This window comes from Columba livia, chromosome 5, assembly GCF_036013475.1.
Source record: "Columba livia isolate bColLiv1 breed racing homer chromosome 5, bColLiv1.pat.W.v2, whole genome shotgun sequence".
Classification (NCBI taxonomy): Eukaryota; Metazoa; Chordata; class Aves; order Columbiformes; family Columbidae; genus Columba; species Columba livia.
In genome coordinates, this window is record NC_088606.1 from 45,189,597 (window position 1) to 45,213,149 (window position 23,553).

Sequence of the window (23,553 nt, forward strand, 5' to 3'; positions counted from 1 at the left end):
CTTATCCCATATACCACATGTACATTAGAAAACTAACTCCTTAAAAAAAACCTTTGTCTCTTCATTAACATTAGCCATCTAATGCTTTTTCTTGTCTTCTCTGAAGGAAACTAAATTGGAAAATTAGACATATTATGCTCCTGTTAGCACACCTGAAATGTAGTACATTTATGCAAGATAAAACTGTAATTCCTCAAGTGAGGATTTTTGTACTTCCTAGAAATACTTGGCTGCTCTATGCAGGTTGAAAAAGCAAAGGAGTCAATATAGAAGTGGCTGGTATCTCATAAGAAACAAAGACTTTGGAATAATATAATTTTAAAAAATTTGAATAATTCTAATAGTTCTCTTTGCCAAGTTAAATGAAGTCTTATTCAATAAACCCTCTGAAGTTCTATAATCCACAGCTGATCACAGCTTGTACTACTAGAAGAAGAAACTAGCATTAAATATGCAGAGAGTAGCAGTCAATGGCACAACATCTAGATGGACACCAGTAACAAGTGGTATCCCTCAGGGGTCTTTACTGGGACCAGCACTGTTTAATATCTTAATCAATTACATAGACAGTGGGATCGAGTGCACTCTCATCAAGCTTGCGAATAACACCAAGCTGAATGGTGCAGCTGACACACCTGAGGGGTGGAAGGCCATCCAGAGAAACCTCGACAAGCTTGAGAAGTGGACCCATATGAACCTCATGAGGTTCAACAAGGCCAAGTGCAAGATCCTGCACCTGGGTTGGGTCAATCCCTGAAGTCAATACAGGCTGGGGGATGAAGGGATTGAGAGCAGCCCTGTGGAGAAGGACTTGGGGATACTGGTGGATGAAAGATTGGACATGAGCCAGTAATGTACACCTGCAGCCCAGAGGCAAATTGTATCTTAGGCTGCATCAAAAGGAGTGTGGCCAGCAGGTTGGGGGAGGTGATTCTGACCCTCTACTCCACTCTGGTGAGACCCCCACCTGGAGTTCTGTGTCCAGCTCTGGAGCCCTCAGTATAGGAAAGACACAGACCTGTTGGAGAGGGGCCAGAGGAGGCCACCAAAAAACGATGAGAGAGATGCAACATCTCTCCTATGAGGACAGGCTGAGAGAGTTGGGGTTATTCAGCTTGGAGAAGAAAAAGCTCGGGGAGACCTTATTGCGGCCTTTCAGCACTTAAAATGAGCCTTTAAGAAGGACAGGGACAGACTTTTTAGAAGGGTGTCGTACAACAGACTTGAAACTAAAGGAAGGGAGATTCAGGCTAAACATGAGGAAAAAAATTTTTACAATGAGGGTGGCAGAACACTGGCACAGATTGCCCAGTGATGTGGTAGATGCCTCATCCCTGGAGGTGTTCAAGGCCAGGCTGGATGGCGCTCTGAGAAATCTGATCTAGTTGAAGATGTCCCTGCTCATTGCTGGGGGTTGGACTAGATGACTTTAAAATGTCTCTTCCAATCCAAACTACTCTGTGATTTTATGATTCCACTTCACACTCTGGAAAACAGACCAAATGATTTCTCACTAAAACTGCCATACCTAAAATGTATCCCCTTTGTCAAGACTCAAAAAAATTGAACTGTTTTGCTAATAAGGCAAATGGGATGCAACTTAAAGCATTAATATGAATTCACAGACAAACCTGAACATATTCCACATTTTCAAAAATGTCTCCACGGTGATAACGAACAGGCTGGTCCCACTGGCAGTGCAAGCTATGCTGCTGGTTGGCCAGTCTACAAATCTGATGGTTCCCTGCAGAGCACAAACCATTTTTTTCTACTACATAAGCGAGGTTTCTGAGGAAACAATGACAGCATACACTCAACACCTCCACCCCCAATCTGGTCAATCCTTCCTATTTATTTATTTCATCAGATCAGAGGAAACTCTGTCCTTGAAAGACTCAAAAAACCCACCCCTCTTCAAGAATATATTGCAAACCCTTGTTTTAATAAGCAAAACACAATAGCCACTCAGGGCCATTTTAATATATAAAGAAGTTATGTACTGACTTTAATCTGAATATATGTAATGGCTATAATGAACATGAACTCTAAAAAGCTGTACCTAGTTGAGCTTCTTTTGCCATCTGTGTCTCGTGAATGATGTTCCTCAAGATTTGTTCCTCCTGGATGAGCTTGTACTTGTCTAAGACATCTTGTTGCCTAAGGTAATGGTCATGCTGCTTCTGATATTCCTTCAACTCATTTAATGTTCGCTGAAGTGATCTTAAAAATTCAACAGTAGAAAAGATTGACTTCAAATCAACTTTTCCTACAGTGATGCACATTTTCAACTTCGAGTTTCTCAAGGCATTCTTATGAATAAAGTTAAGTATAATAAGTATAGAAAGTTGAAAATCATTATTCTATTTGAAACGTAAATAATTGCTGAAACAGAACAATAGACATCAGATTGTATGAATTGCCACTAGAATGCTTCTTTAGTTACCTGTGCTGGGCTTCCAATTTTTGCTCAAGTTTTTGCTGACACAGGACAGCATGCTTCCTTTTTACAGCTTGCTCAAACCCTGGTTTGGCCTGTAGAGCATGATCATAACACAGAACTGAGTGGTTGTACTCTCCAAGCATCTGAAGAATGACCGAGATAGAGAATTAGCCATTGTTTAGTAATATTTAATATTAAAATTATACTATTTTAAAATAAGTCATTAACCCAGATTTTAATTTGTGGTAACAAGCAGCCTGCTGTTTCTGAAACTCAAGCCACTATATCTGCTAAAGAGAGGCTGCAGGAGAATTTCCCTAGGATTTATTTCCAAAGCACAGATAAAAATATTTTCTGAAAGACAGACTTTTAATGTTTAAGATTGTCAAGATACTCTCATCCAAGTGTGAAATGCACATGTAACACAGATACATTGTAAAAAAGCATTACAGGTCAAGCCAGAAAGATTAAATACTTGGTTTTCTACAAGCCTTCAAAAATAAAGACAGTATTTACTGCGTATATATTTCCCAAAGTGTAATAGCTGGTAAAGAAGTCACTGTAATCCAGAGCTGCATGGACTACAATAGCTGCATCTGCGGAGAAGTGTGCCCGGTGCAGAATATTTGCCAAATTCACCAGTGCAATATCTTTATTTTGCCTGAAAGACAAAAATGAAAATTAAATAAAAAAAAAAAGAAAATAAAATAAAAGAAAAAACAGACATTAGAATAATAGAATTATTTCGGAAAAGACCCTTAAGATCGTCGAGTCCAACCATTAACGTAACTCTGGCACTAAATCATGTCCCTAAGAACCTCATCTATAAGTCTTTTAAACACCTCCAGGGATGGTGACTCAACCACTTCCCTGGGCAGACTGTTCCACTGTTTCACAACCCCTTCTGTGAAGAAATTTTTCCTAATATCCAATGCGAACCTTCCCAGATGCAACTTGAGGCTGTTTCCTCTTGTCCTACCATGTGCTACTTGGGAGAAGAGACCAACACCTTCCATGCTACAACCTCCTTTCAGGTAGTTCTAGAGAGTAAAAAGGAGGTCAGACTATGTAACAATATGTAAGCATACATCCATCCTTCAGTCACATATTGAATATGCAATTCAATAGGAAAATGTCTAAATGATATATATGCCTAGTAGAGCATGTAAAGAACAAGTGGATTATTCCTTATTATACAATCTTAAAAACTAAAACCTGTTTACTAATTAGGATAACTAGAAAAGCAATCTGAAAAGAAATCTTTATTCGCAATTCTTACCTTGAAGAGAAATGAAGGGCACGCATGGCACATTCTACTACTTGGTATGGCTCATTCTTTATTCGCCAGTAAAAAGAAGCCATATTATAGAGTACCCAGGAAGAAGAGTTCTGCAGTGGAAACAAATGAACTGTACTAACTACTAAGACATGTTCTAAAAGGTTAATTAGGTTTTAATTACTATAGGATGGAAAGCTGAGCACCAAAGCTGCTCTAAGTTATCCTCTTTCTCTGGAAGGCTGCCATTTGGCAATAGCTGTGAATGTTCAGGAAGAATGAACTAGCATATACATGTATTAAAGACACAGAACTTCTGCCTTTCAGACAGGTAAAAATTCAAAATTAGATGAAATGAAAAATGATAGCAGTTTAAACATCAGCAGCATAGCTGGAGTTCAATGAGATTTCCTATATTTTGCAGGAAGGCATTTAACAAAAGCATACACATTTCAGTCTTACTGTTTCTTCTTTGTTCTTGAAGTACCTGCATTTTTGTTTAAAAGTTCTTATTACCTTGACAGAGCAATGAATGTGGCTTGCCAGACCACACAAATATGAGTCATTAAAGACGACAGTATCTATTTACTGGCTTTGCTGATGCTTTCTCCTACCTCTGCTTGCCTAGCAGAAAATGTCTTTAGTCTGTCTTTTGTAAATGAAATGTAAACCAAATTGTATGTGCAAAACTAGTACTGGATCTGATTGCATGTAGCAGGTGTATCCAGTCTTGTGAGGCCTTTCTAGCACTCTTTTTTCTGTGTGCAGTAAGATTACAGTTTCATACCTTCATTAGCCCTTCATAAATACGATGACCTATTTCCTCTATACTTCTTCCCAGCCTCCGTGATAAGTATGTGAAGATTGGATCTTCTTTAGGTAACAAGGGAGCGGAAAGATTAACTCTTTCTTGGACACCCTAAAATGAAAAGTGAATATAGTATTTGCTGACACTTTTAACTAAAAGCAGAGAAATATACACAAGAGCATGACTCCTGGGAAAATTTAGAGCTTGGTTACTCTACATTCCTACCATCCTTTTGTATCAAGATCTTAGGGACTTGACAGCATAATTTCACCTTTGGCACATGAATAATATATATATTATTACAGACAGGCAAACACTAGAAGCAGCCAAAAGCTGCTTCTGCTTGTGAAAGCTACAGGAGAAATGTTCTTTTCTGGTAGCACTGTATATCTGGCAGATATTGATTTCACTAATGACCACTGAAGCGCTTACCTCATGTTTGTCAGGCTACATGCACACTATGAAAGTATCCTTACATCTCTTCTTCTCTGCCTTCCTTCCCCAACAACAAATGTACTAGTTTCAAAAGTACCTCCAGATCCATGAACAAAGTTAGAAAACTTGAGTTTTTGTTTTGTTTGTAAGAAAATCCTTATTTGTAAATGAAAAGTTATTTTAAAGACTTGTAATAAAATAAATGTCAAGATACAAGCACTAAAGCTGCATCAGCTTTAGAAAATTTGGTCATATAATACTGTTGGCAAAACCAATTTTTGCACCACACTTCCACTGTAACCTTTCTAAAGCAGATGAATTTTGTACTAGTAAAGAATGGTTATCTCATCCTCTGGGTTGGGGCACGGCATTCAGATACCAATGAGACAGTCAAGTATGTTAGGAGCTACTGACAAGCCTGCAAACAATTTTCTGAACATGAATCTTCACACAGTTTAATGATCCTGTTCAGCACTCTCTAATTTTCAACCGCAACAATTCACAAATTATAAGCATTTCCAATGAAAGCTACAATTTTACCAATGAAAAGCATGTTATGAAAACAAAACACACTATTTTCCTAAAACAAGGCAAACAATAAGAAAAGAGAAACAGGATTTGTGTAACTCATGAAACCATCCTCCAATAAGCATGTACTTTAATCAAGGCACAACTGTGGTTTAAAAAAATAAGTCTGAAACAGTCTTGAAAGATTAAAACACCTTTCATCCTTGATTGAGAACTGCCAGTAAAAGTTTTCTATTTCTCCTCCTGATGGGAAAAAAACATACATGCATTTGCTCACTCACCCGTAAGTGCTGAAAAGCATGAATGCTGTACGGAAGATCTAGAACTTTTGTACAGTCTGGCTGCTGCAGATCTGGAGGCACTGGCGACTTTGTGTCTATATAGTCTTCAGGGCTGAGGATATAACAGCATAATACAGCAGACATCAGATTAAAATACTGTCTCTTATGAACTTTAACAGTATCACAGTATGTTTGGGATTGGAAGGGACCTCAAGAGATCATCTAGTCCAATCCCCCTGCTGGAGCAGGAACGCCTAGGCGAGGTCACACAGGAACATGTCCAGGCGGGTTTTGAATGTCTCCAGGGAAGGAGACTCCACAACCTCCCTGGGCAGCCTGTTCCAGTGTTCTGTCACCCTCACTGAGAAGAAGTTTCTTCTCAAATTTAAGTGGAACCTCTTATATTCCAGCTTGATCCCATTACCCCTTGTCCTATCACTGTTTGCCACCGAGAAGAGCCTGGCTCCATCCTCGTGGCACTCACCCTTTATATATTTATAAACATTAATAAGGTCACCCTTCAGTCTCCTCTTCTCCAAACTAAAGAGACCCAGCTCCCTCAGCCTTTCTTCATAAGGGAGGTGCTCCACTCCCTTAACCATCTTTGTTGCCCTACGCGGGACCTGCTCCAGCAGTTCCCTGTCCTTCTTGAACTGAGCGGCCCAGAACTGGACACAATATTCTAGATGGGGTCTCACCAGGGCAGAGTAGAGGGGAAGTAGTATTGTAGTTAATAGAAACAGTATTCTGATTTGACTGTTAGAAAAATCCTCTGTTCGAGCACATTAGACCATTTCTGACATCTTACCAGATATCAGCTGTAGAAGGATACACTGTAGGATAAAGTAAATAGCTTTCTGTCTGCTTTAGAGAAAACATTAATATCTGGATAGCCTCCAAAATGTATCAGTGTCAGCCTAGTGTACCCCTACAATGATTAATGATCTATCTGCCAGGCAAATGGCAACGCATGCAGATTAGAAGTCTCTTCAACTGAAACAAACAAACAAATCCCAAATAGTAGGAAGAAGACCAAATGAAGGTACCTGAGGATAAAATTAATCTTTTCCCACTTCAAATACTCATCTGATTATGTTAAAAAAAAACAAAACAAAACTGGAAAAACAAAACAGTCAGCCCTGAAGATGAATTACCAATGAAGCTGAATGTAAAGCAGACTGTCCACACATCCTTTATTTGCTAAACACAGCAATATGAGTATGACCAGAAGGTTCAACAGCTTGGTAATCAACAGAATTTCATTTAAATTTAAGACAGTTCCTACTACAAGAAGTGTATCTAGCTCAAAATACCCAAAGCACACTCAAGTAAATTTGACCCCCTTCTACACGATGCACTTCAGTTTAATTCACGTCTGTTCATATCAGAACTGATTTACAATGGTAGAACTGACTGGGAGGCTGGGAACAGAATGGAGAAGTTTCAGGGTGGGGCTAACACAGACAGTTTGGGGAAGGCGGTATTTCTGTGCTGTGCCCTTTCGTAATTAGTGGCAGAAGTTGTTTCAATTTTCTTTCACACTAACACAAAATAAAACAACTGTCACATAAAGAGCAGTTAGTGATAGTATTTTTCTTTTCAATTTCATTTAGAGGTTTTGTTGACTTTTTCCATTCTGTAAAAATCTTAAAATATAAAACATCTTATTACCGGATATCTTTGCTCTCTAAGGTGATGTATGTGCCATCGTATAGATCTAGGTCCCCCAAGGGCACCTTTGCTTTAATGCAGTCCGGATCCTCTTTATTATGCCTTTGTTCCAGCCCTGTGTCTCTGTCCTCGTTTTCCTCTATATGAATCTTTTGAGCAACTAACTGTTTCTGTAGGAATAAAAAAAAAGGAAACAGAAGGTACACTGATGAAAGCAAATTCTATGGTTGCTAAGAGTTGAATAGTCCAACCTTCCCTTTAAAACAAAGTCAATTTCAAGAAAATCTAAACCACTTTCTTCAAATTTGGGAACACTTCCCTATATAATGTTTGTAGGTCATTTTTAACTTACATGGAATACAAATACTTTCATTAGAGATAGTATGACTTGAACAGGCCCTTATTTCTCCTGCTGTACCTAAAAAGAGTGCTAATAGCATTTCAAATTCACGGTAGGTCATACAGAAAAAGAAGAAATAGTTGTGAACAGTATGTCAGCTTTTCTATATTTGGACCCTTTTCTTCCACTTCAAGACGTCATAGAAATAATATCAGAGATTGCAAATAAAATGACCTCCTGATCCATACAGAGTACTAAGTACAACTGAGCTGGCAGGCTAATGCAAGAATAGAGACTAATTTCTATAGATCAGCTTACAATGTGCTTTAGAGGCTACCTTTCATACTATAAAGCTCATAGGTATTGACTACTAATGATCTGTCCCAGCAAAGAAAACTGTAGTTAATTTTCATCTAGATCTGCAATTGAAAACCCATTAAATGTCATAAGGATTTGTATATGTGAATTGAGAAGAAAATGTGAATTTTAATTAAAACCATACACATTTGATAACACACTACTATGTAATACTAGAGATACATACAGTGGTAGCAACTTGTACAAGATCTTACAATAGGTAACTTCTGCTTGAAGCCATTTGCATGCCACAAATTGTACATTAGTCATTTCCAAACCCAGAACCTGTGTTCTGAAAAGCTTACAACTGTTGTTCCATCCGTAGCTAAAATGTCCATTACCATAAAAATGAGTATATCTTGATGAGAAAGGCTGGCTGAAAACAGTCACATAAGGGTCTGTCCCTACCACTTCTCCCATTCACCTAAAGCTACCTCTGGTGCTCACCTAACTTCTCAGTTAACTAGTTATGCAAATCTGACAAAACCAAAGCTGGCACAAGAGAAAGAAGTGCCTGGCGAGAAGAAAGGCTGTGAACTGTTAGCTTGACCAGCCCACATCATATTTAAACTTTAGCTTAAGTTATCCATTCAAAATACATTAAAGCCCTTTTCATAAGGGTGTTTTCAGACCCATATTCAATAATAAACGGGACTGAACTAAAACAGAGGTGACCTGCTCCCTGATGTGTCCTAGAAAGAGCAATGGAAAGAACGGTCTGACAAACACAGAGAGGAGCACAGGCAAAGTCATTGCCTACAGGCTGTACTCTAAATAGCTATAACAAATCTAAGACAACACTTCCACAAAGTGTTCTTGAATATACAGGGTGTTTCAAAAAGATGGACCCAATTTGAAATCACTGTATCTCTGCAACCATGAACTGCTCATGAATAAAACTCCTACAATCCATACAGCAGGTGGAAGGAACAAAGAGCATTTATAAAGAGCTTACTAAAACTTGATAACTCATTAAACAGTTAGTAAATTTTTGCCTAATTGTAGCATGTTTGGTCCATCTTTTTGAAACACCCTGTAGTAGCCAGCTACAGAATCCAGTACCTAAATGACTTTCCTTAAAAATGTTAGGATTTATGGATAAAAATGGAATAAGGCAGCTGGAGACAAAATTCTTGAGGTCCTTCATCCTTTCAGTGAAGCATAAATATGACAATAATGACTTTTGTTCCCAAGCTAAATCTATCACTAAAAAGCTTATTAAAAAAAAAAAAAAAAAGTCTTTGTTTTCAGAAATTAGTACTTAATGCTATGCTTTACCTCCAGTTCTTTGAGGTAGTTAACTGTTGTTTCTTGTCTCATTAGTACTACCAAATCATGTGGGTTCCTCAAGTTCATTGGTGAATCCACCTGCAAGACATTTCAACAGTCCATAAGGTAAGACATTATCCTAATTAAAGCAATTTTAACAGGTAAGAAGTTACGTTTATTCAACTACAGTTTGTTTGTTCAGAGGTTTTCTGTCCACTTAGCATTCATAATATGTCCACATTTTAAATCTACTTCCAACAACATTGTGATTTGAGAATCCAATTCAAACCTTGCTTTAATTTTAAACCTATTTTAGTTTATTCAGGCACACAAATTCTAAGCACAAGAGGCAAGTAAATTTCTCAAAAAAAAATCTACTAAGAGTACCTACTGCCGAAATACAAGATACCTTAAATTGCAATAGCAAAAACCTATTTTCTTTTATAGCTTTATAATTCCCCCATCATGTCCCTCAATAGGCATAAAGCACCTCAGCTTCAACTTGACTTCTCCATGCAATCAATTTAACACAACAGCCTAGCATTAAGATCTATTGCTTTCTAGATTAAGTAAATGAACAAAATCAAGAGGTAAGCAGACAAAGACTGAAAACTGTTACAGAAGACTGTGCTACAGCTTCCACAGCCTATGCACAGGAGCTAGCAGCTCAGTGAAGAATGTCATTATGGCTAAGTCACAGGCAAGAGCAGTTAGACACCAGGCCTTTACTGGTTGCTAACTGGGCCCAGTAAACTATGGCACTTCAGTCCACAGCTGAAGTACCCCAGTCTTGTCCTCATGCCAAATCAATTCTGCTGTCTGACTGGGTGGCAGAAAGTCACTACAGTCAAAAAGGTGGCATACGAGCAGCTGAGCTGACCCCAAGGCTCACCTGCAGGATTCGAGCCCTATTGCCTCCACTCTGTCAGCGCAATACTAGTTGGTCCTGCGTGCCAGCTCTGGTGCACACCAGGCTCTCTTGTGAGCTGGCCCAAACTCAATACTTGAACAGGACATCAATCCCTATCAGCTGCTTTATCTGAAATAGTAAATTAAATTAGGTCACGGAGGATTCAATGAGTGTGAGAAAAGAAGCAAAGAAATAGACAGGAGTATGTGATGACAGGACAAGAGGAAGAGGAGTGACAAAGACAGCAAGATCTCCCATTTTTAATGTAACGACTGTTATGGTAGACAATCTACACCAAGATATTTCTGGATCTGCTCAGTTTGCATTGAAACTTTCAGGGTATGGAACTAGCTACTGCATACGGATGTAAGCAGTACCTGCGTGTTAGCTCTGATACTTCTACATGGACCGTGTACACCCATGACATCTGTCCAAACTGTGTGACTATCATTTACTGGAAAAGTCTGCAATATATACAAGTGCAGGAGAATCTCCTGAACTCCAGCTCTTAATTTTTAGTCAACTTGCCAAACAACCTGGACATGTTTCTGGAACTCTCTCTTAGTGCATAGAACTGCATCTCCAGTAGGACAAAAGCAACTTTCCTGGTCATTTTAATGTGTCCTGTCAACAGTTTAAGCCATGGGCCATGTTAGCCTGGCTGTGAGTCACATAAGAAGCTCAAATCTACTTTCTTTGGACTACTGACTGTGAAGTCTAGAATCCTGGCAAGCCTCCTTACTGAGTAAGAATCCTATCCTCTAAGATGAAAACATTTGTTCCTTTTATTCCCCTCAAAAAAACCAAACCAAAACACAAATCAAAACAAACTAACAGTGTTTTGGGCTAAATTTGGCTAAGTATTCTTTTCAAAGTCAAAAGCTGAACTGCTTCTTTTAGAATGGAGCCACTTTGGCAGAAGGGTACCTACACAGTCCAAATACTTAACACATAACTCATTTTCTGCCTTCCCAAATTAATTCTCTTACATCACCAGATGAACAGAAAATAGGTGCTTACACCTGTTAATTTTTACACTATGAATTTGGAGACGATGGATGTAACTGTTGCCAATAAATGATGACCAAGTATCCACAATGATCCAGAGAACCACAAGAAATACTGTATCAAAAACCCCCCACAATGTTAGTTGAAGTATTAAAACTCTACAGCACTTTACTTACAGTCATATTTCTTATTGCCTCCTATGGGCCCCACCTCACTTTGAACTATCATAGTTGCACACAAAATGAGTTATGTAGCGAAGGTAGCACTTGTTTCATGACTCACTTGGTAAAGAAACTACTGTGGTATGTGCGAATGAGAGAATTATTTGCAAAGAAAATAAGGGAAAGTTTTACTGTGTTTAAAGCCCGTTCCAAAATAGCACTGTTCCTCTGACAACTAAAGGTTGCTTGCATGATACTACACTGTTCCTGAGAGCAAAGTCAACTATCAGCTCCACTTTAAATGACAAACTGCATCTGGGGAGTGATTTTTTGCAGAAAGTTATGGAGGCACCACCATTTAGAAACCCTTATTCTGAAAGATGAAGGATCCTGTCTTATAATTCATTCAGAAACAGAATGATGTTCAGGGACAGCTTCTGGTTTTAATTTTTGATAAAACAGACTCATGAGAGTTAGGCCTGAATTTAGTGTTCGGGAATGTGGAATGGTATGTTACCAATGCAGTGCATGGGCTGACTGAAAAGCAATGCAACAAGCACCAAATTCCTATCAACTATTATCCAGCAGCAGAAATCAAAATGACAACAACAATCCAACAGTAGTGTTGCTGAATTAATTAATAAAGTTATGTCAATCCATCAGAAAATAATCTCAAGTTAAGTAGCATGCATGATATTTTTCTTTAGTCTTCAGATTTTCACTTCTAGATCTGACCTCAGTTCGTCACCAGCAAACAAAAACCTTTCAATAATAGCAAAACCCTTCAACCTCGTAGAAAGTGAGTATTATTTAATAACCTTAGCAGTCATTATATCTTTAAGACCAATGCAGCGCATTAAAAGAAAAAGCTCTAAAACCCAAACTTTAGTAGTAAGTCCAACCTTATATTTATTTACATTTGATAATTTCTGACTCTGAAAGTTCAAGACTTCTGTTACAAGAAATTGTGAGAGTAACAACTATTATTAGCTCTCAAAAATAAAAATCCAATTTAGGTGAATTAACTTCTGAAAAAGAATTTGAATGGAAAAATTAAGCAGCCACACTGGGCAATCATGCAAGTTTGCAGAGGAAACTTGAAACAGCACATCCAATGTGTTCAGAGCACTTTTGGCAGCTTGTAAAAGTGAGCTGAATATACCATATCAGTTCTTACACTCTTCAGTTTATACATTTATAGCATAAAGGCATTATGAGGAAATAAAAAGCATTCAGATCTACAAAAATCTGCCACAAAGTAAAACAGACTCTTAATTGAAAACCACAGGAGATTGTGTGATATCATGTTTGCAAATGAGGAAAATAATGCCAACCTGGCATTCAACAGGCACCAGTTTGGAGGATGATGGTGCTCAAACTTAAGAATTTCATAGAATTTGAAGTGCAATTTCCTGATCTGCTTAGACTGATCCTAAAAATCACCCTGCTACCGAGTAGAAGAATCCTTCATTTACTTGCTACCTGTAATCTTATAGTTCCACTGAGAAACAGGCCAGCCAATTCAGCTGAAAAATAACACAAGAGATTAAACAATTAGTTTTCAGCCATATCAGTGGGCTAGTCTGAATTGGCCTCAGGTGAGCACTTCATCTTTCCCCTCTCCATAGCAACAGCCACGTGTCTCTTGAACTACAACCTGTTCCTTTCAGATCCAGCCACCAATACTGTCAAGACTTCTGGTTCATTATCCACCTTTTTACAACATTACTCCCGATATCAAACACATTCTCTTTTACAGTGCCAGAGGTTTCTACAGCTGGAGAAAGACAAAGCTGACCTCTTCAGCTGTGAAGAGCACCAATACTGCATTTGCCATCAAGGGCAGTAATGCCACCCCATGAAGAATTTAGCACAGTGAGAAGGTAGCAAAGACAGATATAAATTCTGCATAATCTACACAGCAGAGGTAATGGTAGCAGGAGCACATGCTGAAATCGAGAATGCACACTTGGAGTCCTGCAGGGCTCGCCATCTGGGTGCTCAGGCTTTGCCCCATCCTTGCTGCAGATGCTGCCCATGCCTGACTGCCACTGAGCATCTTCCAGCTTTCCAGTGCAAGCACATCCCCAAACCCAGGAAATTATAACCTGAATAAAAACATCAGACATGCCAGAACCTTCCTGTGTGCTGCTGCCTAGAAAAATTCGAAGAGAACAACACACCTCAAAGATTTTGAAAAGCCCTCAGAGCTTCACTCACCTGTCAAATAATTCTTTAGTCAGAATACAATAGTTAAAATGAAATGTATTTTACAGATACCTGAAGACTGTTCTGGATTAAACCCCTTTCTTGCCACAAGAAAAATACTCTCAAGTACTAGAAGATACTGGTTTCATTCAGTCTCACATCATGCTTGTGCTCTTACAGACGCTCGCCATGTCTATTTTAGAGTCACCCAGAGACTGATTCAGTTGTGGAAACATATGCAGTTTTAAGAAAGTATCTAAAACTAAACAAGAAGAGGCTGGTTCCAACAGAGAAGTTCTGCATAAAATATCAACTTATTTTTCTTTTATCTATGTCTGTTGCCTTTGCACAGTTGAACTAAATCTTCACAGCATTAGAGAAAATGTTTCTTTAGACAGAAAAGAGTAGGCAACATGAACGGTACTGGATCATTTTGAGGAAAGAGCACATTATATACACAACTGCATATGGTATGTATTTACTAGTCATAGCCCCCCGTTTTATAACAGCTCACATATTTGCAAATGATTGTATATTGAAAGCCTCCTGCTCTGAAACAAAGGGCTCCATCTTACTAAGCTTTACCAGACCTGCTGATGATACAGCCCTGGGACCACTGTGTATTTTTTTCTGGCCACTAATGAAAATGCATGTGGTACAGTGTATTTAATGTCAGGTTTTTAAACAATTAACTAGTAGTGAAAACAGAATACAACTTTGTTCTGCAAACTGGCATAGGTCTGACTTCAAGAGTTAAAACCTTATCAGAGGGCAGGTGTTATTCCAAAAACTATCATGTTTTATTACAACTCTGTAAAAGCTGTAATGAAATAGTCAGGTGTTCTCAGGTGCTTCTTTTCACCTTAGGATTGAATCTACTGCCAGGCAGTACATGGTCTCACTTTAGTGCATTACACAGAAAATTGCTGATATCCCCATACCCAGCACTAAAAACCACTTCAGATGTGACGCTTCCTGTCACATTTAAGACAGAAGCTGAGAATATTACCATAAATTCAAATTGCAATACAAATGGTAGCTTAACTTTTATGCAATATAGGACAGTGGGATGCTATACTGGGTGATCCTTCACTCTTGCATGCAAAGCCTGTTGTGCCTCATCATCTGATTAGGTGACTCAGAAGGGTGAAAAACAGATGGATATTGTGATTTAGTTCATCTTTTGCAAAATGTAAGCAACTCTGCCAGGATGAAACAGAACAGATGCTAACCTGCAGAGCACCTACAGCCTGCTGGTGAGGAGAGTGGAGACTCCTGCACAGAACAGATGCTTGTTGCAACTTACTAATTTTAAACTCAAAGCATTTAGCCTGATAGCAGAGCACCACATTCATTTACTTTTCCCCCCAAAGTGCTGAAACTGTGACACTCAAGATGAAGTACTTGAAATGGAAGAATCTGACTTCAATTCAAACACAGTAAATAAGAAAAAAATAGTGCTGAAAAGCTTTCCTTGAAACTCTGATGGCTACTCTAGCTACACTACAGAAAGTCTGCCAGTAAACCACTTTTAGAGTAAGTGTTCTCTGTTCAACTTTGCCCAAAGGTGAAAGTTTCTTTATAAAGCACAGTTCAAATTTATTCACTGTCACAAAGCATGCCAAGAACCTGACTGAGCAAGAAACACACAGAATTTGTATAACAACAACAAAAGCACCATCAGAGTTAAATCAAACCCTGAAGTTTTAGTGAGTCTCCTGTGTTGCCTGCATATATCAAAGTCTCTGAATAACGAGATGTGTAAGTTTTGCCAAATGTTCTGGTGTATTTTTTCCCTACAATGCAGTTACAGTGCACCAGGAAGCAGATTTTTAAGATGAGGGTCAACAAATGCCTCAGTCAACTACTTTTAGGTAAGGCTTCTTTTAAAGTAATGTGGAAATCCCACTAACAGTGTTAACTGAGGGACAGGAACACCAAAATCAGAACAGCTGTTAGTGCCTCTACATGTCCTGAAAGCTTTCTACTACATGTGGAAGGCAGATTTTGACAGAAAGAAGCTGGAAACGATACTCCATCAAATGATAGCATAGAGCAAAATGAGCTCCTTGTACTTGTCTTATAGAATTGTTCTACAGATTGTGGATCTTTTCTAACTGTACTTGCAAAATGAACGCAATTTCTACTCAAACAGGTCAGAACTCATCGCGGTCCCAAGTGGGAGTGAAGAATCTTAAAACTGGTGCTCATCTTTTGGTATATTCTTGCTGTCTTCAGATACTCCAACATGATGCTACCATGGCATTTCTGAAAAAGCCACAAAAATTCTGTATAGGTTTCAATGCAGGACAAGCTACAAAACTGGAAAATATATGCTTTGTCTTATCCAAATGACAAGCAGGGAGTGTCAGAAGACAGTTGTTCCAAGGAATGTCACTGAAGAATTCACACAGAAAAACAACACTAAATCGAGTTTTTATAATGAGTATTGAGGCACTTAAAAGCTTACAGCTGCAGAATCTGTTAACAAACAGCATTAGGTGTTTGGACATTATTAAGATTAGTTGTGCTATAGAGAAAACAGAAATTATAAACATCTGTGGCACTTCAAACATAAGATCTAACGAAGTTTCGGTATTACTAAATAGGTTTGCTCAACTGAGATTACTTCCAGAGAGCACACCAGCTATTAATATTTTAGATAACAGATCTAAACACAAAAACAAAACTATTTGTAATACCACTTGTCTGTAATGTGTTGTTAGTCATACTTAATGGTAAAAAACCAAATTTCTAATGTGTGCATTCTAGCTAAGGTTTATTTTCTACAGTAGCAAACCAGATGCCAGCCATACACTCAGCTGAATCAAAACAAGAGGTGGAGAGATCACTCACACATCTGCAATGAACAAGTATTTGTTTTCATTAAAGCAGAGGGGTTCCTGCTGCCTGCTCACTGCCAACTCCTAAAAATATTACATGTTGTAATACTAAAACTACAAAACAGGAAAAATACTAATTAGGCTCACAAGATACGTGAGAAATGCTAACCCTGAGCAGTAATGTCTTCAGCAAATGAACAGCAGATAAGTAATTAGTTTTTTCTGGATAAATTTGAAGGGAAATTACTTTATTTGGAGATGTATTTTTAGGACGGCACTTTATAACACGGTTCTTATTTCCTAACTGGTTAGTGACAGGTAGGAATTCAGTTTTAAATGCAAAAAACCCCCAATAAAACAACACAAAAAAAGAGTTCAGCTACATGAAATTACAGTAGACTTCAGAGTCTTGATGGCTTTGCTCACTTGGGTTTTGTTGGGGCCCTCATGCAAACGTGCTTGGGCCACTTCCAGGCTACCCTTTTGCTGGGAAGCTCACGATATAGAGAAGGCATGCCAGACAACAAGTACAGCTTTCACCACAGAATAATCGGTTTTGAATAGTTTTTTCATGTCATCTTGTCAGTTTGTCCTACCCTTGTTTTAAAAGTGACAGCAAACAGGATGACAGGCCAGGAAATCCAAGTGTGAGGATGCTGAGAGAACTGGGACCTGGGAGCTGCCCTGTGCTCAGATGACAAAGGCTGTACAGAAACACTATGGGTGAAGGAACAAGCAGGATATGCTACCTATGCACGGTTGGAGCCATCTCTGGACCTTTCTAGACTTACAAACTGAACCACCTTGGCCTATATTACCAGGCTGGGCTTAATATACACATTTTTATATTAAAACTTTACTGTCAGCAGTCAAAACCTGGCAAAAGGTTACCTGCTACACTTCAGGAGGCACGAGGGGCATGGGCACTGACAGCCCTTTGTACCAGCCTCTCAGCTCCTCCACCTCAGATGCAAATCTTTAACTGCTGAGCTGAGAATAGTTAAAACCACTTCTCTACCACTACCCTAAAGAACACAACATTTGCATTTCTGACTGCACTCTACACTCAGGCTGCCCCAAGGCCTATTTTTATCAAATTTGGATCTAGCTGTGACCTTCACAGTGATGCAGAAAGACAACACTGCACTCCTCTGCAAGCAAGCAGTGCTGGAAAACTGTGATTCTAGGTCAGCAGTACCCCATTGTTGACAAGGATATTAAGCATCTCAGCCATTCACTACACTGAAGTGTTCAGGTTCAAACTTCTCAAATATACTTATGATAAGGCAGAACATTTCAAATAAAGTTGTTATTTTTAAAAATTGTTATTTTTCACACCAGAGGAAGGCCTAAATCCAACAGTCTTTTGGTGATGAGGAAAGAAGTTTTAAAACAGAGCAAGTTTCCCTTTTCCCAAGGATAAGCTGACATGCTTCAAAATCATCATGCTTCAGCTTGTCACCCTGGGGTTGGAGGACATCTAGGACGTCTAATGAACTGTGGTAGACTCACATCAACCTGCAACCTAGTCCTCTTTGCTCTTTGCACACACTCACAAAAGGCACATTTACTGGCAACTGTTTTGGGGAAGGTATGCTACGTTAGACACATCAGTAAGAACAAACTTAATTTTTTTTTTTTAGCATACAACAGACTTGGAAGGATAACAAATTCCCTCAAGAAAGAGGTCATACAGCCAAGCAAACTAACCTTTAGAGAAAGAGCAAAGCAAGTATCTACCTGTCATTTTCCAGACAGGACTGAGTGACTGCTTAATGTTCTGCAGAAGATGCTTTGGTAAGCAGCAAGTAGCTTTTTATTTGGCTGCACTAGACTGTCAGCTTTCCTTGATTCTGGATGGCTCCATTTCCTCTAGTCTTGAGTCTACGGACCACTGTTCTCATCTCAACGTGCCAGCATCGCGTGCAGTCAGATGGCAGACATCAGTAACGCGTTAACCAACTCTAATGCCACCCATGAATCATTTTGCCTTGCTGCAATTTGAGGCACACTCGCATTCAAATCCACAACCAAACGAGCACTGTTAGGTAAAGTCTCCCCTCTTTACTTGTACTAAGCCATAATTAAGTACAGTCCTGCACTGCATGAAGTTCAGATGTCATGTTTATTGAGCAGCTAGTCTTCTTAGCCCCAAACAGGCTGATCAGTGTTGCCTGTGCAGTCTCTTCTCCAGGTCACCTCTAACAAACTTCAAAACACACAACAGCACATCAAAAACAAAACAACTTTTTGCCAACTTGGATCCCTTGCCAGAAGTTCTCTGCTCCCGGCAACACTTCCCCAGTCCTGCTCTGGACCATCTGCCTGGGAAGTTTTTTTTAGCTACTTTTAGTTTAGTTACTCAGAACTAGTTTTTTCAATGTTGAGGCCCTACCAGCTTGCTCAGATTTAATTGCCTCCATCAAGGGATCTTTAGAAAGACTCTACCTCAGCTCAGATATGTCAGGTCTCTGAGATGACAGCAACTGGTTGCCCCACCAGTAAAGCCATGCATGAGTACTGAAACTGCTTCCTGCATTGCATTTGCTCTGACATTTGTTTGAACTCTCTTTAGGCCAAGTTTCTATCTTCTCCTGAAGTACACTAGTATTTCTGTAGAGTGACTAGCTTCCCTAGCGGCAGACAAGACTGTCTAAAATCAGTTATATATTAGCCTGAACTTTATACTGTGAGTTGTGAAATGAGACGGCTTATAAACATGTGCGCTGAGCAGATACAATCTCATTAAAAGAGAGACAATTACTCAGTCCCTGGCTTTGCAGGAACAGACATCTGAAGGTGGACTCAGACCAAAAGAAGAACATGAACTGATCTAGAGAATGATGTATTTGACCTGAAAACAGGCTACCAGAGCAACAGATATAGCTTGATGGCTTTTCTCTTGATGGCTTACTGGACAACAAAATGTTACATGCACTGCTGGGAATTAATTTGTTTCATCATTCAAAAATGCTCACTAGAAACTGGAACAGCAGGGCCTACTTAGCAAGCACTCCCATTTACTGGATGAAATCTTGCTGATATACAGAAAATTGTTCAGTATGCCTTAATTTTGCCACCCCTGCCAAGTTGTTATACCACTAAGAACTCTAGCTCAAGTCTCAGTCAGGGTACTACTAGCTGTCTTACATCACAGGAAAATCAACCTCACTTGAATGCAGTCTCATATTAAAGGCCTACACCCTTTCTGCACTATAATGAGAAATAGCTAGTACAGATTTTAGGGCAATAATATAAAATATTCTCACCCTTCTTCCCTCAAACAGATTCCAGCTATTATATTTTGTATATGGACTGTGATCTATAACTTCTGCTTTCAGCTCCTCATCCACAGCACACTCATACACTGAGAAGCTGAAACACCACACTGCAGAGCCTAAGAAGCTGCACAGCCTAAGAGTTTGAGATGAATGTGAACAAAAGCCCACTGAAAATGCCCAAAGTAAAAATAGCTGCAGAGAAGGATGGAATGGCTAAATGTACTGGTAAAATACAAGTTCTCAGGATAAATATCAACTTAACAAAGGATATTCAAGAAAGAGCAAAGGGATGCTCTTCACGGAAATTTTAGGCCTATGTCCTGTTAATAAGTATTATAAGTAAGGTCTTGGTATTAGGAGTATAGCTCAAATATTTTGAAACATTGTGGTTCTACCAATGAATTGATAAATCAATTACGAAGCATCCCATTGTCAATGAATCACAGAATACCTCAAGTTAGAAGGGACCTATAAGGATCAATAAGTGCAACTCCCTGCTCCTTGCAGGACTACCTAAAACTAAATCCTATGGCTAAGGACATTGTCCAGATGCTCCTTGAACTCTGACAAGCTTAGTGCTACCCTGGGGAGCCTGTTCCAGTGACTGACCATGCTCTCAGTGAAGAACCTTTTCCTAATGTTTAATGTGAACTTCCCCTGACACAGCTTCATACCATTTCCTTATGCCCTGCCACTGGTGACCACAGATCAGCACCTCCCTCTCCACTGCCCCCCTTGATAAAGCTGTAGACTGCAATGAAGTCACCCCTCAGCCTTTTCTTCTCCTAGCTGAACAAACCAAGTGACCTCTGCTCCTCATAAGTCTTGCCCTCAAGACCTTTCACCATATTGGTCACCTTCCTCTGGACACACTCCGACAGCTTGGTGTCCTTCTTATACTGGGGCACCCAAAACTGCACACAGTACCTGACACACCAGTGTAGTGCAGAGTGGGGAAAACGACAATTCCTTCCTACTGCTGAACAAGGGAGATGATCTGCTGGTTTTCCCGCTAACTATTGAACCGCAATTACATTTTGGCATTTAAAACATTCAAGTTCACTCTAGAAAATGCCCACTTTTCTCATTTCCCAAACTATAAATAAGTGGAAAAAATGAAATTCAGAGGTGCTTTGCAGGGATGGCAATGGCAATAACCACAAATTTATGTACCATTTTCACAAGAGCCAGGGAGATGACAGTAACAGATGCTGAATTACATATTATTACAAAAAAACCTCACTTGATAATTAGCAGCACTACCTCCCTGCTACTGAAGAATCGAGCTCCTCATATTGCAAGTAATACCGTATTTATAATTTCAGTTTCCTTGCTGGAAATTGACGAATTAATTTTGACTGTGCAGGTAAAATAATATTTTGTCATCCCATTTATAGACCATTAGAACTTAATACATGGAACACGGGAATGTCCCTCCTTTGAAAGCATTGGTAACTCTAATAGAATAGCTTACTGCATAGCAACGGTACAACGGAAGCTTCCACCTATACCATCAGTTAACTGGCACCATAAAAAGCCATTTCTTAAAATCAGTGTTGAATTCAGCTAATCAGATTTTCAAGTCATTTCACCTAATTACATTCTTTCAAGCCACAGCTGCTTTTCATGCAATAATCAAAATCAACACTTGAACCAAATTTGATAATATACAATTAATATACACACACAGATGCTTCCAGACCATTATCATATACTTGCATCACTTCCTCACAACGTAAAGTGGGAAAAGGAGGTGAGCTAGCACTGAAGTGTTGTCATTCATTAATTTACAATTAACTAGGGTGAGAGAGTGCCTGGATCCACGCAGACAGCTGAAGTGCCTGGGAACCATAAAGCAAGCAGGGGCTAACCCTCGAGAAAGCCAGTTCCACCTCTCAGAGGTGCTTTCTGACAGGAGATCTGACTGAAAATTCTCACAAAAGGAAGGCGACAGTACACTCATCTCTCCACACTCCTGCTTCCTACAGTGATTAACTCTTCCACTCCAGAGGGAAACTTATCTGGCAGTTCTGCTTAAGACCAAAGCAGATCCGACATGAAAGTGGATTTATGGTGCTGCTCTCCTTCCAACAAAGAGGAAGCAAAGCAAGTAAGAAAAGGCTCAAGCATGAAATAAGTTATCGACTCTTTCAGACGCTCAGTGAACATGAAGTGTAGACCGGTATCAATACACAACGCTCTGACTAAACCCACAAAATTCCTGCACAACAGGACGCGCGTACGCTTCTGCACCAAGAAAACATGCCACCGTTTCCTTCGTACTTCCCGAAGGAACGAAAAGCAGCCGGGGCGAGTGCAGCGGGGCCGGGCAGTACCGCAAACTCCCGCACCCTCCGGCTGCGCCAGCCGCGGGCGCTCCGGGGCGGCCCGGCCGCACGGCAAAGGCACCGCCGGCGCTGGGCGGGCTCCGTGCTCCGCGGGGAGGCCAGAACCGCTGCGGGCCGGGGTCGCGGTCCCACTGCTCAGGCAGCCGCAGCAGGACCCCGGCCCGTGCTGACTCAGCAGCTTTCGGCGAGGCTGCAGGTGAGCTCGAGCCGCCGCTGCTCGGAACGCGGTTCCAGTTCAAGTTGATGTTCGGCTCGCTAAGACCCACAGACCGCTCCTCCCCGCCTCACTCCCGGCTTCGGGCGACTTCAAGCCCCGTTTCGCGAGCGACGCCAGCTAGGCGCAGGAGACCCTCAGCAACGCCCGCCGCCCGGCTGTGGCGGCTTTCGGCCGGGCGGGGCTTCGCACCGCGCCAACCGCCTCCACGCCGCACAGCTCGGGGCGGGCAGGGGCTGCGGGCGAACGGCGAGGCGGGCTCTCCCTGCCGCCGCAGCGGGCCGCACCCGCCGGGACAGGCGGCGGTGGGCAGTTCCCGGCGCCTGCCGGGCCCCTCACCTGCTGCTGGATCTTCCCATCCTCGGTGACCACCCAGTGGGTGGTGGCAGAAGCGGGCCGCGTCCCCGAGGCCAGCAGCGAGCATAGGCCCAGGGCCCAGCCAGACAAGACCCACGCCCGACACAGCCCGCCCCGCCCGGACGCTCCTGCCGCCGCCATCTTCCCCAATCCCGGCCTGCCCGCACAACCCGGAACCGGAATCGCCACCGCCGCCATTTTGGGAGGGGAGGACCGAGCGGGTGGTGGCTTCCGCTGCGGGGCGGTGCGGCCTGTTCGGGAGATGGGGCAGGGACAGGCCCTGGGGCAGCGCCGCCTTTCGTGCCGGCAAACCGGGTGGCCCCAAGTCGCTACCTCAGGCGGCGCCGGGAGTCTGCCAGCCGGAGTTGCGCGCCCGCCCCGCCCTGCGGCAGCAGCCAGGGCAGCCCCAAGGCGAAGGATCGCGGCGGCACTGCCCGCCCCGGGAGCCGCGGCGGGGCTGTGTTGCTGCACCGACCCCGCTGAGGAGGCGGGGCCGGTTAACGGAGCTTTTTGGACTTCCAGCAGCCACCCGTAGCGGCAGAGCCGCTCTTCGGAGCTCGGGGCTGGCTTCAAACGCAACAAGCAACACGCGGCGCGGAGCGGAACGCTTTCAGTAAAAAAAAAGAAGAAAAAAGTCTGTGTAGTGCACCCTGAAACGTTTGCGAAGTTCACTGAGGAGCTGCTCGAAGGTAGCTCTGAGAAACAAGTAACTCGTTTTTCCTTCTAATGCTTTGCAGTGACAGGGAAAAATCTAAACCTGTCCTTTCCCAGTTAAGGGTAAATTCCAACCCCGCCGCCTCGGTCCCCAGTCCTCGGTG

General features: G+C 41.2%; 1 protein-coding gene across 4 annotated transcripts in view; it reads right to left on the minus strand.

Moving 5' to 3' along the window:
- The window catches only part of TTC17 (tetratricopeptide repeat domain 17), a 60,193-nt gene extending 37,245 nt beyond the window's left edge, over positions 1–22,948 (minus strand). Inside the window, exons 1-10 of one of the 4 annotated variants that reach the window (XM_065064780.1) lie at positions 22,718–22,948; positions 9,415–9,504; positions 7,440–7,609; positions 5,769–5,880; positions 4,504–4,635; positions 3,720–3,829; positions 2,957–3,101; positions 2,444–2,532; positions 2,060–2,220; positions 1,632–1,744 (exon numbers count right to left, since the gene is read on the minus strand). In XM_065064780.1, coding sequence (XP_064920852.1) covers positions 1,632–1,744; positions 2,060–2,220; positions 2,444–2,532; positions 2,957–3,101; positions 3,720–3,829; positions 4,504–4,635; positions 5,769–5,880; positions 7,440–7,609; positions 9,415–9,504; positions 22,718–22,933 — 1,338 coding nt within the window. In that variant the 5' untranslated portion in view covers positions 22,934–22,948. Of the gene's footprint in view, positions 1–1,631; positions 1,745–2,059; positions 2,221–2,443; positions 2,584–2,956; positions 3,102–3,719; positions 3,830–4,503; positions 4,636–5,768; positions 5,881–7,439; positions 7,610–9,414; positions 9,505–22,717 lie in introns of all 4 variants that reach the window. The other 3 variants (XM_065064779.1, XM_065064781.1, XM_065064782.1) reach the window with 3 other exon arrangements.
- Between the last annotated feature and the right edge of the window lie 605 nt (positions 22,949–23,553).